General features: G+C 38.7%; 2 protein-coding genes across 9 annotated transcripts in view; one reads left to right on the top strand and one right to left on the bottom strand.

The window, feature by feature from the left end:
* The window catches only part of WDPCP (WD repeat containing planar cell polarity effector), a 489024-nt gene that overhangs the window by 29490 nt on the left and 440621 nt on the right, over positions 1–18913 (top strand). For 2 of the 8 annotated variants that reach the window (XM_048222487.2, XM_057309430.1), the window contains exon 1: positions 18747–18843. The exons of 5 other annotated variants lie outside the window; for them this stretch is intronic. The gene's annotated coding sequence lies outside the window, so the exon portion shown is untranslated. Of the gene's footprint in view, positions 1–18745; positions 18844–18913 lie in introns of those variants that run through there. One more of the 8 variants, XM_057309428.1, reaches the window with a different exon arrangement.
* On the bottom strand, positions 240–18862 carry MDH1 (malate dehydrogenase 1). The gene is made up of 9 exons (XM_026484860.4): positions 18379–18862; positions 13275–13373; positions 12102–12198; positions 9202–9377; positions 7193–7315; positions 2083–2259; positions 1454–1567; positions 837–926; positions 240–578 (listed from the first exon to the last, which is right to left on the bottom strand). The coding sequence occupies exons 1-9, from the start codon at positions 18379–18381 to the stop codon at positions 453–455; spliced, it is 1005 nt and encodes a 334-aa protein (XP_026340645.1). The 5' UTR covers positions 18382–18862; the 3' UTR covers positions 240–452.

Here is an 18913-nt window from a genome sequence, read left to right as displayed (position 1 = left end):
TGGGCGTGGAGCCTGCTTCTTTAGATTCTCTCCCTTTCCTTCTGCCCCTCCTCCCTCCCCCTCTTTAAAAAAAAAAAAAGATTAAATAGAGGAGAATTATGCTTTACTTTGTAACATTTTCTGTCTTTACTACCTTTCTCTGGTTTTAAAAAAAAATCACAGCCCCAAGGTGGGAAACATGCAAGTTTGTTTTCTGAATAGAAATGAAATGTTAGCTGGAAATTAGAGTCTGAGTCATCTTCATTTGAATATATATTTTATTTAGAATGCAGCACTAACAGCATGATGATAAACTGTCACAAATTTATACCAAGAAGCACACAATCTTTCAAATGTGTTGTTTTTCACAAGTAATTTAAGTATAGCATTATTGTTATTTGGTACTGGAATCAAAGACGACATTTAGATTCTTCAGCTTTGGAGCTTTTAGTAACATCAAAATGATTGTCTTGTCAGGCAGAAGAGAGAAATTCAAAAGCAGTTTCTTTTTCTTCTGCCAGTTCCTTGGCAGTTAGATCCATCTTCTCACGTGAGAAATCATTAATAGTGAGACCTTCAACAATCTTCCAGGTCTTATTCTGTTTGTAAGTAATTACAAATAAAGATTTACAATTAAACTAGAACTGATCTTCTAGCAAGCACCAATTTAGACTGAACTTAAAGCTATAGAAGTATCTGTTTTTAAAGTCTGATTCTAAAGAAGCAAATCAAAATCCAGATCTTATCTAACAGACAATTTTGATAAAAGTTCAGTACTTGAATTTAAAACTCCTTGAATCTAGGAAAATGTCCAATTTAGTAAAGGAACAAGGGAAATAATCCCCAAAATACTTTACCTTGATTGTAACAGGGAATGAGTACAGCAAATCATCAGGAACACCATAGGAATTGCCATCAGAGATAATGCCCATGGACACAAATTCTCCCTGAAAATAATAATCAACGTTTTACATTCTCATGGTGCTTAGGGTTTAGTTTATGCAACCAATTGACACATGAATTAACAAAAGTAAACCGGGTGATGCTTTCTTACTATGTGCGTAGCTTCAATACTTTTAAAGGACGCATCACCAGGCACTTCCATGACAGGATAACTTTCATGGGTATTATCTCATTCCACTCTTCCAATCCGTGTGAAGTAGGCCAGAGAAACATAATCCTCATTTTATAAATAAGGGAGCTATGGCCCAATATAAGTTTTATGGAAAAAAGTCACGTCCATCAGGTGTGCTAGGTGTTTTCCAGGGTTTCTCATCTAACCCTTAACAACCCTGTGACGTAAATACCATAGATAACCAAAGGTTAAGTAACTTTCCCAAGATTGTTCAGCTCGTAGGCAGCTGATCTGGGCTATAAACCTAACCTGCCTGCCTGCAAGGTTATGTTCTTTTCACATCACAACATCAGAGGACAAAAATCAAGGAGCGGCCTGTGCAAATCACGGAGTCCTCACCTCTGGGGTTCCAAACCAGATGTCTCTGACGTGGTCACAGATGGCTTTTGCAGCAGACATCGCGCTGGACAGCTTTCGAGCCTTGATGACAGCAGCACCACGCTGCTGCACGGTCTGGTTGGGGACAGGCAGAGACAGCATTACTTGATCATGAGAGAATTTTCATCACTTCCAAACTAATCCTGGGGTGAAAGACCGCAATCACAGTTTAATGTCTTCCCCTCCAAAATCATACAACTACCCAGTGTGGGCCTTACCAACCTATTTCAGTTATAAGCACCAGTCTTTTTGAAAAAAGAAAACTATAAATCCACATAGAAAGTTTACTATACGCCACATAAAGAAATGGATCTCTTTATAAAGATTAACTGGATGACTAGAGAGAACTCTAGTTTTTTCCCACTTTAGCCATCAATCTTGTCTGCCACACAGCAGATCAGATCAGACTGGATCATGACTGGCTCTGTATGTAGTCATCAGAGCAACCATGAAAGGCCTGCTCTCCTTGAGAACCACACCACCAAATGGAGAGACATTTGAAGACTGTCTTGGAGAGACAGCTGGGTCAGCAATGTGGTGTCTCTCTCAAGAGTTCTTTACACTTGGTTGTTAAGAGAGATTTTTCTTACTGTGATGAATTCTCCCTTGAGCCAGCTGTCATCTTTCAGAGCATCATAAACACCAACTTCCTTTCCTTGCAGTTTCACCTTGGCATGGCTGACATCTGGATACTGAGTTGAGGAATGGTTTCCCCAAATGATGACATTCTTTACATCATCAGAAGTCACACCAAGTTTAAGAGCAATCTAGTTAAATAGAAAACAAATATCTTACTTGGACCAACACTTTTTATTTCAAATTGTGCCTGACAAACATCCTTAAGGCCTCTGAAATTTCAAGAGAACACACAAAAGTTATATCGATTTGTTAAAAGAAAAAATATTGCTTGGTAATTTCCGAAAGCTTAACAATGTAAACAAGATGTGAACCCGAAACATTATAGGGTAGAATATTTAAGAGTAGAGAGCATCCTACAGTTTATGATTAACTTATCAGTATAGGGGGTTTATCAAACACAAAACACCAACATAAAACACCAAGCAAGAGGTTAAGAATATATAAGTATGACCTTTGTTTTGTTGTTAATACTTACTTGGAGATGTCTCCTCAGCACTTCTGACAATCAGGTTAGAATACAGGAATTTCTGATATTTAGGTGAAATTTTTATTATATACCACATACATAAATTAGTTGATTTTCAAATAATCCTAAATATGAAATTTTGGAGTTGGAAGGGACTCAGATTACCAAAAGTATGATTGTCTTCAATTTACAGATTAGGAAACCAAAGGAAAGAGCTTAAATACAATACTAAAATGATACCAAATGTAACAATTTCTAGCTATAGGTCCAAAAAGCACTTTACAGGGCACCTGGCTGGCTCAGTTGGGGGAGCATGTGACTCTTGATCTTGGGGTCGTGAGTTCGAGCCCCATGATGGGTGTAGAGATTACTTAAAAATAAATTTTAAAAATGTAAAAAACAAACAAACAAAAAAACCACTTTAAGATCCGGTAAGCCTTGCAGTCACATGACTATCAATTATATTATGTAGTATACTAGCCACAGAAAGGATTAGAAAGTTATGCTTTGAAAGATTTAAATAAACAAAATAAGCTCACTTACTTTTTCACCTGATAAGGTAATGTGCAAAAAAAAAAAATTATGGTTAGTTGTATGCATAATTTGTTCTTAATTAGATAGCAGAATTGTGATGAACCAGAAGGGAATGTTTTGGAAAAAAATTTTTATGATTTTATGAGCTGATGTGTTAGGGTATCATTGTGGATGATTTTTCCTTCTTTAATAGTAAGAATGGGAGAAAAAAATAGTTGTGCCAGAGTTCACTGCTTTTGCATGAAAAAAGCCAGTCTCAAAACGTCACTTACTACAGGATTCTATTTTTGTGACATTCTCAAAATGACAGAATTAATTGAGATGAAGAACAGAGAAATGGTTGTCAGAGCTTAGGAACGGAGAGGGAGTGTGTAACTATAATGAGGCAGCATGAGGAGGTTCTCTTCTGGGTGTTGAAACAGTTCTGTATCTTCACTGCAGTGATTACAGTAATCTACATATATGATTAAAGACATACCAAAAAAATGAACGTAAAAACTGCAGAAATCTGAATGAGTTTAGTCAGTTTCCTCGTTTTAAAAATGCTCTATCGTGAAGGAAGATGTTACCACTGGGAGAAGTGAGTGACGGGGATGCGGGATTCTCTGTACTATTTTTTAACTTCTTCTGGGTCTATAATTACTCCAAAATGAAAAGTAAAAAACAAAACAGCAAGCAACCAAACAAAAAGGGTACTGATGAAAAAAGGCCAATACCTAAAATGTTTGCAGTGACTTGAGTCACCTTTATATACTTTATTCAGTCAGGTAAGAATCAAATTGTGTTTACTTTCCCTATCACCCTTAAAATAAGTTGAGACTTGTTTCTTAAATCCTAGAATAAATGACTTAAAAATTCACTTAAAATTCTGTTTTGACATTTAAAATCACTTCTCAGCTAAACCCTGCTTCATCTAGAGTTCTGCAAGTATTGGGGCTATTTAAGTATCAATCAGTCCTCACAAATTAGTTGGATAGTTGGTTTCTAGAGAATCCAGCTACTGATCTGCTTAGTGGTTGAGGCACAGCAGTGTGCTGTGCAATGACTACCATTTTCAGTGTGTGCCATGACCTTCAAGGACTTGGGAAGAACTGCCCTTACTTATATTTAGCTGGTATCATAGAGAAAAAGGAACATTTACCTGAGGCAAGTAACACGAGATGTCTATTACCAAGAACTTAGAACCTGTAATTTTGCTGAAGAGTGAAGACAAACTGCCTCAGGGCTTCTCCTCCCTACAGGAAGCTCCTTACTTCCTTTGTCCTGCTGCCTACTTCCTCTTGTTTTTTTGTTTACTTGAGCTAATCCACTTCTGTCTGGACAGCAAAGGCCAATACTTTGCAGATATAGTTTCTGAATTTCATTCATATCAGAGCTAGTATAAATTAACATGTATCCAGGATTCCACTTCCTTGCTCCCTTAGACCTTTCATGTCTACCATGCAGATCTGTTAAACAGTTTTGGACTAATTCTCCAGCCGCAGTAATTCCTCCCCTCCACCCCCAATAGGAGCTAACTGGTTTTATTGTCAAACTACCCTGTCAGCATTCATACGCAGCTCTGGTTTGCAAATACAAAGGGGAATTCTGCAGGTGATCAACAGTCACTAGGTAGCTAGGTCTTCTGATTCCCAAAATGAATTATGTAAGATGAGCAATATTCATGTAAGAAATTAGTCTTTGAGTTTGTTATTTTTCTCACTGGATGAACAACTTTACAGGAGGAAGAAACTGCTTTTTCAAAAACCTCCCAAAGGCTCTCACTATGCCAGACTGACATACTGGAACATGTGCCAAAGTTAAAGTCTAACAAGACTGCTTCTTCTCTCTTTCCTCACTCAGACTTTTGCCCCTACAGGGAAAACTGTTTCAGGCACTGGGACAAAGTGTCACTTAGGAGTACCTCTGGAAGCAGAATTTTCCAGTGCCTGCCTCCCCCAAGGCCTCAGCTGAAACAACAAAAACCAAGCTTGTCAGTGGTGTCATATTACCTCTTTTTCCCTGTTGCAGGGAAAGTTACCATCTGGACATCTAGAACCTACAAATGTAACATCTAAAACCATCTCTTCCTTCTTAATTGTTTTGTAGTACCCAGATCTCCTGCTTCCACTCATTCAAACTGACTCCCATTCCTTCCACCCACTAGACTCTAGCTAAAAAAAATAAGGAAAAAGACCCAGTTCACAGCCTAAAGCCCCTCAGGAAATATTTGCAATTTAAGCTTGTTATCCAATGACCTTCTAAATTAATGGTCTATTCAAGGAGATATGAGGTGTGGCTCTTCTCAACTCTTAGTTATATCCCTCTTAATAATAACACTACTAATAAAAATCATTACTACTAAGAGCAGCCAATCTATTGAGTTTTACTATGTGACAGATACCATGAAAGAGCTTAACACAGATCTTATCTCATTTAATCCACATAACCTCCCTTTGAGGTAGATAGAATTATTACCCCATTTTATACCTTGAATATACTTCCTCAAGGTCACAGAGCTAGTAAGTGGACTTAGGTCACATAATCTCATTATGTAAGAACACATCTAAGAGTTTGGGAGTCAGACAAATATAGCTGGCTCCATCATTTACTAGCTGTGTGACTGTGATCCCAGAACTTTCTGGGCTTCAGGTTTCTTGTGTGTAAAACAAAGATAACAACATATCTCATATGGTTATTAGAAGAATTAAATGGTAAGTTACACATAGAGCATTCAGCTTAGGGTGGAAGCTTAACAAATGTCAGTTCTTTTCTCCGTTACTGGGTACTCTAAAGCTGAAAGATGATCAATTCTCAGTTTAAAGCAGTGGTTTTTCAACTTGGACCTCAGACCATCTTTTTTTCTTTTTCTTTCTAGGTTTCTTTCTATGTTTCTTTCTTTCTTTTTCTTTTTTTAAAGATTTTATTTATTCATTTGAGAGAGAGAGAGAGAGTACACAAGCAGGGGGAGAGGTAGAGGTAGAGAGAGAAGCAGGCTCTCCGCCAAACCAGCCAGGAGCCCGATGTGGGGCTCGATCCCAGGACCCGGAGATCAGGCCCCGAGACGAAGGCAGCCGCCCACCCATCTGAGCCACCCAGGCGCCGCACACCATCTTTTGATAAAATGTTTTCTTGAAACTAAACAAAGTTGTCTTCTTTAGAAGAAAAAGGACTAAATTCATAGACCTATCTAACAGCGATGACCTGTGGATGAGGACGTATGGCCAGAAAGGTGCTAGGGAAAAGGAAAGAGGTTATGTCCAAGAACCCAGAACTCTGTCACGGCTTTGAAGGGCATCAGGATCATCTAGACCCAAGAAAACCTAGAAACCAGCACAGATGATTGGCGGTGGCATCTCAGTTTTCAAAAAGCTACTGTTAATACCCTGGTCACTGACCCTTCAGCACATGTATCTAAAACTCCAAGGGATAAGGAAACTCGAGAACAATTAATATTTAGTTGCTAAGTAGTGAAAAGTAGGAAGTTTTATGGAAACATGTAGAATATTAAAAAGATAAAAAATAAAATTAAATATAAAATTAAACATTAAAAAATCTGAATCTGATGGCTTAGCTATAGGGAAAAAGGAAGCAGAACCACACAAAACACAAAAAGCTCAAATCTTTCTTTTTATAATGTTCTACATATCGGGCAAAAAAAATACCATGTATTGCCCTGTTAATTATACTAATAACTGATTTTTTAAGTAGGCTCTACGTGCGGCATGGAGCCCAAGGCAGGGCTTAAACTCCCTACCCTGAAATCAAGACCTGAGCTAAAATCAAGAGTTGGACACTTAAATGACTGAGCCACACATGCACCCCTAATGACTGGTTTTATAACCCCTGCGGTAAAAGGACATTAGGAACAGTATTTTGGCATAGTTAGCAAATGAACCATAGTTGAGAAAATTAAGTACGAGTTTAGGAGTCTAGTCAAGAGACTAGATGTAAAGACTCCCTAACAAATTACAATAGCTTTCTACTAGACAAAAACAAAAAAATAAGATTCAGCTACTTCAAAAGTAAGAGAAAAAGGTTTTAAAGTTGAACATTCAAGATTTTAAAAGGTATTTTTCTACCTGAGCTTTAGCTCGGTTGTGATCCAGACGAGTCAAGCAACTGAAGTTCTCCTTGGGAATGGACGGTGCCGACTTGGCGGCAGTCAGGCAGTTGGTATTGGCTGGATTTCCCACCACGATAACCTAGGATATACGGGAGGCACAGCGAAGTTACACACCATGCACTGATGAACCAAACTATCTTAGAAAATGACTGATAAATGTGTAACATGTAGCCTCTGTATCAAGTTTGTATGAGCTAAGTATGTATGGTTACCACTGTAGTTTCTATAGTATTTCCACCCCATTGTTAGTGTCTCTTGTGATTACTGAAAATATGTCTTTAATAAAGCTACCAACACGTGTACAAGTTGCTTTCCAGGTGGCAGCGTCCAAGACCGAAGGTACATGTCTATTTTGTTTTGTGCCAAAACAGAGCATTTATCTATTTAACACACACACACACACACACACACACACACACACACACACACCCTAAGGCTCTGTCTGAGAGAGCAATTCATTCATAAAATTTTCCTTCTTAAAAAAGTAGTCCAAGAAAGAAATTCTACTTGAGCAGATTCCTTTAGGACAATGACTTATCTTTATTAATTAAAAGAGTTTTTTAATCTTGCCTAATCCTAAGAATTAACTGGGATTTGCTAAAATACAGATTACCAGGTCCTACCCACTCCACACCCGCTGAATCAATCCTTAGCAGAAAGCACTTCAGGCTACTTAAAAAAAAATTTTTTTTAATTGAGGAGGTACAGGACACACTGCATTATAATACAGTACAGGAAAATGTACACATGTACTTTATCTTTTAAGTTTTAAATTCTTTAATAAAACTATAAACTTACTGGGAAAAAATGTCAAACTTACTGAAAAGCTGCAAGCATATTACAAAGACTACCTTCCACATCGTCTTTACCCAGATTCCCTCATTTTTTTCATTTCTCTTCCTCTCTCTACACACACACTATACCCTTAGTCTTTCTTTTTGGCCCATTTGAGAGCAAGCTGAAGATACGATACTCCAATGCCCCTAAGTACTCCAGTGTCAGTATATATTTTCCCAAAAAGGACACTTGGCTGAGGAGTGATTATAGTGCAAGCAGCACAAGTTCAAGCAGCCTGGCGCAGTACAAGCAACACTGTCATTTTTTTAAATTAAGAGACCCATGGATTTCTACTCATTTCTACTATTTTCTGTTAACGATTACAGAAAATAAAGCTAAGCTATTTAAAATGAATTCTACAGAAAGCAAAAATTCAGACATGTATAAAATATGATAATAGAACATTCTAACTGGCAACTTTAAAATCTTAAACATTTTCTTTTACCTTGGTTTAAAGTCAGGATTGGGAAGAACAAGTCTATCAAAATCAGTAAAACCTCTAACGGGCAAGCCTTTTTGCTTACTTATTTGGTAAAAGGAGGTCTATTTGTAATATTAAGGCAAATTTAGAAACTAAAGTAAATAGCTTGCACACAAAGAGACAGATGAGGAAGTTACACCAACCCAAGTAAATAGCTTGCACACAAAGAGACAGATGAGGAAGTTACACCAACCCAACTTCTCTAGAGACAAGCGTATCAAAATTTCTCTGGATTGAGAAAATCTGAGCATTTCAGAAGCCAGCATCTCTCACTGCTGAGAACGCAGCTTACATCCATCTCTCTCTACTATCACACACACAAACCCAAATGTCTGAACAAATATTCCCATGCAGGTAAAGGTACCAGTAGGTTCTGTGCCTTTTCGATAGGTCTGTAAATTAATATTAAACTTCCATATCACAGTAATGGGCAAGATATTTTTGAGCACCTCTAAATAAAGATTTCTACGTTATAAGAAAAAAAACTCAGAAAAGGAGAGCTTATCAAGCAAAACTCTATCTGTACTTACTGACCACTGCACAAAACTGGGGGGAAAAAGGCAAATAATTTTGTCTTTACTTAAATGCTAAAAGAAGAAGTTTCAAATGCTGATAATGAAAACCCCATAAAATACTGTATTGGTCACCTTAACTGACTTCTTGGCATACTTCTCCAAGGCTGCACCCTGGCATTTGAAGATTTTCACATTTGCTTTCAGTAAATCTTTCCTCTCCATGCCATCCCTTCTTGGCATGGAGCCCACAAGAATGGCCACATCCAGGTCTTTGAAGGCTACGTCCTCTTTATCTGTTGCGATGACATCTGTGAACACGGCAATAAATATGCAGAGCTACTGAAACACCAAAGTCAAGGTTTTCTTTTTCACATTGAATCTACCCAGTAATTCTTTCACTTTGTAGCAAATGTCTACTTTTACACATCACAATGATAAAGAAGTTTTAGGGGCCTAAGAAAGGAAAAATTATATAATCAACAAACGATATTAGCAGAAATGTAAATTACATTTATTTTACTTTTCCTATTTCAGTAATTATTTCAAGTTCGAAAGCTCTACAGCTTTTTGTTTTATGATCAGATATGATGCAAAGTACAATATGATAACTTTCAACTCTGTGCAACATTTGTTATTCACACCAATTACCACAGATAACATGAAAGAGAAACTAATTTACCTAACCTTTAAGTTGTAATTACTTTAAGGTCTAAGATACCAATCACAGATTCAAAATAATGTTTATTGAGGAGTTTCATGCCAGGAATAACACTACGAATTTTCTTGTATCAAATATAATCTTAATATTTTATGCATGAAGACAAACAAGTTTAAGGAGATTAATTGGCCATCAAAAAGCAGTGAACCTGTAATTCCAGCCCAGCCTGGTCCAGAGACCAACCACTATTCTGCTGTGCCTGTCCAACAAACATATACCACCTACTCTTTGATTAAAGAACATATATCATTACTCTCCTTTATTAACAGTATTAAAAAGGCCATGACCAGTGCTACAGACTGAATGTTTCTGTCCCTTACAAAATTCATGTTGAAACCCAATCCCCAATGTGATGGTATTAAAGGTAGGGCCTGTGGAAGATGATTAGGTTATAAGGGCAGAGCCCTCATAAATGGGATTAATGCCCTTATAAAGAGGTCTCGGAGAGCTTCTTCACCCCTTCCACCTTGAGGACATAGGAAGAAGACAGAACCAGGAAATGGCCTCTCACCAGAATGTGACCATGCTGGTACCTTAACCTTGGATTTCCCAACTTCCAGAACTATGAGAATTAAATTTTTGTGGTTTATAAGCCATTCAGTCTATGGTATTTTTGTTATAGTAGTGCAAATGGACTGCGACAATCAGGATTCAGCACTGTCATTGGTAAATTTTTAGGGGAGTCAACTTGTGTCACAGTAAGGCTGCTGTAGAGCCCCCAATGGGTATACAAAGAAACACCAGGTGGTGAGGGGAATCTTCTTCCCAGCCATGCATCCTTATTTGCAGAATCTTCCCTCCCTGTCATACGGTAACCTGGACCCACTCGAGAGAGGAGAATAACTCAGCAGAGAAAGGAATAAAAATGTGACAATGCAATGAAGCTGATTTGGAGAGAGAGGGTAAGTTGTGTGTCATCTATACCTCAGTTTAAAAAAAGAAAGAAAGAGAGGGTGAGGAAAGGGAGCCAGCAGAACAGCTTGGCAGGACAATACACTTTCTTATATAACTATGCAACCAAATGATTTCAGACAACAGAGCACCCCTTCTAGTAAATGTTTATTGAATGGACATATGAATTCTGAGCATGTTTTTTTCTTTCTTTCGTTTAAGATTTATTGATCTATTATCTTAGAGAGAGAGAAAGGGAGGGAGAGAGAGAGAAAGCGAGTGTGTGCATGTGCACACACACACACAAACACCCACACATGTGGAGAGGACAGAGGAAGAGGGAGAGAGTATCTCAAGTAGACTCCCTGCTGAGCGCGGAACCTGATGGAGATCTTGAGACCATGACCCAAGTCGAAACCAAGAAGAGGTGGACACTTAACCCACGGCGTCACCCAGGCGCCCCTCTGAGCATGGTTTGTGTTGGGCGTGTATGTATTTTACTCTGTGCAAACTTAGGAGAGTATTATTAATTAATTGTTACTAAAAGAAAACAATCATAATGAAGGTATACCTAAAGAAAAATATTCAAATTAGTTCACAAGTTGACCTAACATTTTAACGAAACCGTCAATCAAATTTAAGACTTCTGTCTTACATTTGTGTAATAGTTCAATGATTCTTAAAGGCTCTTAGCAGAACTCTCACGGGCTTTTTTCAAACTATGCAGCATATGATTAGGACAATTTATGCTGTATCTCAATCTGATAACCGGCTGTGGGTTAGGACTACATGTGAGGGACCAAACAATTTCCAGCCTCAGGGCAACACGTGGCTCTGGAAGACATCATTTAGAACTACATAATTTAGGCGCTACTATTACTTTTTAAATAGATTTTAAATAACAACACAATGTAGGCAATCTCAGGTGTATAACCCCTGTGCAATATTATGCTTAATTAGTAAGGAAAATTATGTATAAGCATGTTGGGAAAAAAAGCATAGTCTTTTTTTTTTTTTAAAGATTTTATTTATTCGACAGGATAGAGACAGCCAGCGAGAGAGGGAACACAAGCAGGCGGAGTGGGAGAGGAAGAAGCAGGCTCATAGTGGAGGAGCCTGATGTGGGGCTCGAGCCCATAGCGCCAGGATCACGCCCTGAGCCGAAGGCAGACACTTAACCGCTGTGCCACCCAGACGCCCCAATAAGCATAGTCTTTTAACTGACATTGGTTACTTCTTGCTTTAACCCTTATTTATTCTTGGTACACATCTTACCAAATAGTTGTAGTTCAAAAAACAACAACAAAAAATACTTTTATGAAATAGTTTCTAACTGAAGGCTAGTTAAAAATCTAAACTTATTTTCTGAAAGACATAGAATACTATAAAATTCTTTTATCCTCCACCGCCCTCCCCAACTCACCTTTCAGGAGGGGAAGGGCACAGTCTTGCAGTTCCATTAGGACACCATCTAAGACACCCATCATGGGAGTGATATCCAGCAGCACAAGAATTATTGGCTGCCAAATAAATAGCAAGGACAGCATCTGTCAGTGTAGGTTTTGTCATTTAGTCACAGAAAAGTCCTCTTGTAAAGTTTTTGCTTATTTGGTGTATGTATGTGTATAATTCCCATTAATTAGTTATAATTATTTTAGGAGGTCAGGTATCTAACATCATGCCACTTTCAGAAAAAGGAATGGTATAAAGCCAGCGAAAGTTTGCTAACAAAGTAAAAGGAATCACCATTACTGAATTTTAAAGGAGTATACATGGAAAAAATATCAAACTCAAGTGATATGCCATAGCTTACTCCTTTTTTTTTCTTTTACGATTTATTTATTTGAGAGAGAAAGAGCGCACATGGGTGGGTGCCCACGTAGAGGGGGAGGGCCAGAAGAAGGGAGAGGGAGAGAATCTCAAGCAGATTCCTGAGTGCAGAGCCCGACGTGGGGCTTGATCTCATGACCCTGAGATCATGACCTGAGCGAAACCAAGAGTCAGATGCTCAACAAACTGCGCCACCCCGGCGCCCCAGCCATAGTTTACTCTTATTGTTCGCAGCTATGTATCTAATTTTAGTTCATGGAAAGCTAAATATTATCTGGCACGAAGGAAGAACTTGATATCTATGTGGGAAGAGAAGGAATAAATGAATACTTTAAAAAGGATTTTAGTGGAATAGGGGAATAAGAATAGGCGGTGCCTCTTTAAACTGGAAAGCAGATCTGCCTGTCCGATTATTTTGGGTCTACAGACCATTTATCAACAAGGAAGTACTAATTCAGCAACTTTCTCTCCCACATGACTCTCCCTAATAGTTACTGTTACTAGTGAAAACCTTCCACTGACTGATACCTGCTGGCTGTACCAAGTCAGCTAAATGAAGTATGCGGAAGAGTTGATGTGCAAAGCATTTTCAATGGCTGGGGGGATACATATAAGTAAGATACCAGCTTACATTTATAGCAACGTGCCCAGTACATTTATTAGGATAACCCATCCCTTTATCATTAAAATATTTCTTTGAAACTAAATACAGGGTTTATTGACAATATTCTTATTTTGACTTGAGGTACACGGATAGTTTCCCTACCTGGTCTTTACCAAAGACAGATCCATTTCCAATACTGTACAGCAGTGAATATGCAATTTGACCAGCTGCTCCAGTCACAAGCACACGGATTGGTTCAGACTGTAATGAAAGAGTCCCATTGATTAACATCTTATTTAAAAATGCTATTTTACCCTAAAGACATTCAGGATTTTCTCTATAATGAGACAACCACGTACTTCAAAAGTTAATGTAAAATTTTAAAGTCTCTTCACATTTGGCTTAGAAGACAAACTTATTCCAGACTTGTCTCAGTAAATATAGCATGCACAAATCAGCTGAGCAACTTCTGGAACATGTGTCCTTTGGCTGGATATTTATGTGGTGTTACTTATCTCACTGTTATCCTGGATTTACTTACAAAATCTTATCCATCTCTTTAAGGCTGTTTTGCCACTGAAATAGGCCTAACAATGTTGATGTGCCTTATATGGTGATACAAACCCTGGCAGCCACTAGAACCTTATAAATCCTCTTATGCAAATCCCCCCACTCCCCATCTGCTAGAATAGAATACTTCACACCGGGAAGAGGAGTGACAGTGGTTAAAATTTTCCACTTACAATGAGTCAGAAAGTTTTAATAAAACTATTAATCATAATTCAACTTGACTACTTGAAGGAGGAAAAATAAGCCTTTATTTTTTATTTAAGGAGAAAGAGAATACTGGATTATAAAAAATTTTACTATTCAATAACTACATCAAAATATAGTGACAGTTGACAACTTGATTCCAAGGGAAAAATAATTTTAAAAGAGAGGAGGGAGAAGTACAAAGAGCATAACAGTTATAATAGAAGTTGCCTTACAGACCTCAACAGACCCTGGACAAAATACAGACATATGGACAAAAGTAATAACCAATATTCAAAGTGACGATCCTGAGTCACTAAAAAAAAGAAGCTCAGAGAATTAAAAAGATAGAAATATTTCTATTAAAAAGAGCTGAACAAAAATGTTTGGAAACTTAACGGATACATATACAAATTTGATCGAGGTGAACTGTTCCTTTCCTTGACAATACTGTGTAAAGGGACTCCCCCTGAGTCACCTCTATGGTTACCTGCATGAGAGAAGTGGTCCACTGAAATGAATGGGGACAGAAGCCTTTGATTTCTTTATATTTAGAATTCCCTCTTCTAGGTGAGTCATGCCTTTGGGATGGAAGGAGACTATGTCCTATGACCTTCCAACCCTACCCTCTGAAGGTCAGTAGCGTTTAGCAACTTGACACCCAGAAAAATCAAAGGAAAAAAAATCTCAGGAAAGAAGTGTCAACTGCTGTAGAGATGACTCTGTATGTAGCAGACTGTGTATGCATTTCTTCCTCACAGATGTGACCAGGGTATGACCGCAAAAAAAGGAGAAAACCCTGGAGAGTGACTCCCTGACCTTCTTAGTCTCTCCCCCATTTTCTTCAACTTTTCCCTTAGGCCTTCATACCCCTAAAAAGACAAAATATGGTAATTCCCCAAATAAACCTTTTTTTTTTTTTTAATAACAATACATTCTTATGTTTCCAAACAGACTTCAGGTTTATAAAGAATGCTAAAAGTTACTGTATATGGTTATTTTTTTAATCATATGTCCTTTGCAGTTTTTAATTCGGTCATTTTCCCCTCTTCCCTTGGAGTAGGTGAGAAAAAGGGAATAGAGGAAGAAATTATTCCCCCTTTCTCTTTAGAATGCAAGCTCCTGAAGGACAGGGGCTCTGTCTGTTTTATTTACTGTCGTGTTCCAACTGCCTACAGCAACGCCTGGAATGTAGCTGAAGCTCAAATACTTGATGAAGGAATAGCTGGATCTTGTAAAATTACTACCCCAAACTTGGAAATGTAAAAGAATTGTTTGGAAGCAAACCTAACGTGCTTTAAAAAACTGTTTAAGATATTTCATTCATACATACTTGCATTCAGAGGGTTGGAAACTTAGCACAATAAGTCCAGCTATAGTTAGCAAAATTATGTCACTAGTTCTCATGATATAGTTTTATAAATCAACTGATGAACTGTTATCTCACTTCATTTATTAAACATTACAACACTGAATCTCTACTATGTACCTGGTACTATTTTAGGCCAGAGAATCCATTAGTGAACCACATGGAGGAAACAAGAGGATATCCCAATTTTCTAAAACAGGGGGCTAGAGAGGTGGCAGAGTGTAGTAAAGAGACAGCCTCTAGAGCCAAATGTTCTGGGTTCAAATGCGGACTTTACAACTCATCAGCTGCATGTTCTTGACAAGTTACTTAAACTCTGTATTCAGTTTCCTCACAGTAAAACGGAGATAATGATAACAGCTACCTAACAAATAAGGTAGTTGTATGGATTGAGAGTTAACATACAAAGCATTAAGAACAGTATGTAGCAAACACTATAATTATAGGTCTCTGTCACCATAAAATTTTCCTCTAAGGATTCTTATACCCTTTGGTTTTCTACTGACACGTCTGTTACTCTCCACTGAACTGTGAACCACCACCCCCTTGCTGTGAGAGCAGTCTGCCCTTGACTCAAATTTGTACTCCCATGCAGTGTTCAACAAGTATCTGTTGGGTTAATAAAAGGGTTAAGAAAAATATAAATATATACCACTTCAATGTAAAGGAAGCCAGGATAAGAAATAAAGGGGAAAGCGAGTGTCACTATCTGTAAAGCTCACAGGTAGATGGTTAGAACACAGCAATGTAGTCAATCTTAGGCATTAATTTTAGCTGCTAAAAAATACGCTCCCAGTATCACAGTCCTTAGTGAAGTGGTTGTGGCCAACTAATGAACAGCTGCTAATTCCATCTCAGCAGCTTCCTTCTTCTATGTCTGTGAAAAATTATTTTCACGGATAGTTAATTCTATCTTACTAAGATTAGTATGAAGCCTAGTAAATGTCTGAATGCTTATGAAATGGGAAAGGATGTGCTTATTCTGTTCTTTTTGCTCTTTGCAACATTGCAGTACAAAAGCAGGAGGGTGGGAGATTCCCGCTGACTTTCCACAATGTTACAGTGTGAAGACAGGTTACTATTCTTTGCTTAGATATCTGGGCAGTCTGCCAAGATCTAAAGAAGGAATGTCTCTGCTCTTGGCAGGGCTCAAATGACCTTCCTGCAAATTCAGACTGCCTTGCGCATGTGCTCAAGTCTCAGTTATAAAGCTTGAATATAAGTGTTCTTTCTGCTATTCCTTTTTTACTTTCTAATTTACATTTATTTCTGTAATATAAAAACCTATCATTCAAATTCCTTCATACAGTTAATCCTTACTGTCCCTATTCCCCTCTCTTACAAAAAAATACTTTGAACAGCTTACAAAAGATGTCTCTTTTTAAATTCAGTGATTGTTCACATGGTCTCCTGAGGAGGCAAGGCGATTCTGAGTCACCTGAGAGGGCTGTCAGTTTCAGTAAACTAACAGGAGTGTTCATTCTTAGGGACATCTCTGTTATCCAGTGCCCAAGTGACCTTCCAGGGGTGAGGCCTGTCTTTATCTATTGCATAGCAAAACAACGTAAGAATGGGGGCCCAGGATTCTCCCTGTGACCTTGGGAAAATCATTTAACCTCACCAGGCTACCTTTTAAAATTAGAGTAAATAATTTCCAAATTCCCTTCTAATTCTAGAATTCCAATATTCTGAATTGCAGGGAATAAAGCTATTAATATAAAGCTTTTAATAAAGCTTTTAATATAAATGCTGATAAAATACTTTAAATTATATTTGCAGTATGAATTTGTATGTTCCCCCAGAACCTCAGCTACTAAAAATAAATTTTCAAAATGACTTGGTAATTGTATGGCACAATATGTTACAATGGAAAGAGCTGTAAGGCTCTTGGGAGCAAACTGTTGTATGACCTTGAGCAAATCATTCTCTTTGGGTTTCAATAAACTCAATTTTAAAATCTGAAGTGGGGGGAGATTTATCAAAATTATATTTAAAAGGTTCCATTCAGTTCTAAAATTATAAAGTCTCACATTCTCTGTTACCTCCATATTCTTGCTAAGATTAAATCAGAGCTCACTGAAACCATCATTTAAATGACAAAATTATAAGTAGAAAACTGAGGTTTAACTTTTACTGAGAATTAGTAGCTGTCCCCACTGGTCCCTTATAAAGGTAAAGGAAGCAGTAATCCCCTTGCCTTAAAAATATGTCTTTTCAGGTTCTGGAAAATTTCCAGTTCATTCGAATATTTCCCCACAATCCCCACCTATTCCAGTATTTTGAGATAACGGAGGAAGAAGAACTTCAACTATAAATACAAGTACTGGATTAATTTGTCTGATGTCAAATGTCACCTTCAAACAGCATGCAGATTATTCATACGTCAGAGTTCCTTCACCGCCCCCCCCCCGCCGCCTTCTCCCTTCCAGCAGAGACAAGATAGGGTGATCTAGGTATCCAGACCTTCACAAGATGGTTACATTGTGTAACATTAAAAGTAGTGGCTCTAGAATTCATAACCTACAGACCAGCAAAGAATTTCTGCACTAGTTATTTGGCCAGTGATGCCATCACTGCAACACGTCCTGTCATTACAAAAGGAGATCAATGAACAGGTTTTAAATAACATTTTGTGAAATTAGATATGGCGGAAACGTCTCTCGAAAACGGCGATCGTAATCTGGAGTACCTGGTAAGCACAACCTTTACAACTGAGGGCCTTCTGTTTTCAAGGGCTTTGTGACAAAGGCCCTTAAAAGCAGTGAGGGCTCAAGAAAAAAAGAGGTTAAGACCCAACACCCCCCACCTCTCATACCAAACCTTATCATCCTTATCAAACCCTCTATCGTGGACAAAACCCGCAGCTTACTTTGTACCCACGCCACGCAGCAGGACTGAGATCAAGCCTCTCCAAGGACAAATTTCTCCAGAGTCCTTGTAAGAGCTCCCCAGGTGGAAACCAATCCCTTCCCAATTACTGGGTCACTGCGACAGTCCCCAAAAGATGAGTCGGGGCTTTCCAAAGGGCTCGAAAGGCAGCGCTTTGCACAGCCGCCCCCCTCCCCAAAAGTCCTTCCAGTGCAAGACACCCCACACACGGGCGCGAAGGTTGGGGGTACGCAGGATCCAGGGGCCAACACTCACCATGATTAAGAAGTGCGCGAACAATTTCAGCACCTGCAAAACGAGCGTCAGGAAACCAGGTCACCTTTACTGCGGAACTGACTTGGGGAGGGCGAGCTCTGCTAGAAAGAAAATGCTCGTCTCCCAACCGCAGCGCCCTCTGGGAACTGTAGTTTATATTTCCCGGATTCTGGCGCACTCTCCAACGCATTTCCTTCAAGTGTTGAACTACACTTCCCGAGCTCAGAGGGTCTACTCACGCCCTTCTCCCTGCGCTCTTCGCCGATTGCAAAGTAGTCCCTGAGGGCGGGCCGCTGTGATTGGAGGACAGCGATGAGCGGACGATTCGTGCTTAGGGGGAAGGACCCGTCTGTTGGCGCCCAGTAATTGGTGGGAGGGGAGGCATGTGGAACTCGAAGGAGGAGATACAGACCCTTTAGCTACATCACCCAGTCGTGCGCAAGTGAGACTCGTCTTACTCTGAGGGTAAGCGTGGGAGGTAAAGAGACCTTCCGCTGCGTAAAATCGGCTCGACCCGGAAACAGAGTCTTTTTAA

Source organism: Ursus arctos, unplaced genomic scaffold (genome assembly GCF_023065955.2).
Source record: "Ursus arctos isolate Adak ecotype North America unplaced genomic scaffold, UrsArc2.0 scaffold_8, whole genome shotgun sequence".
In the NCBI taxonomy this organism is placed as follows: domain Eukaryota; kingdom Metazoa; phylum Chordata; class Mammalia; order Carnivora; family Ursidae; genus Ursus; species Ursus arctos.
The sequence above is the reverse complement of the archived record's forward strand: the minus strand, read 5'-3'. Positions and strand labels throughout refer to the sequence as shown.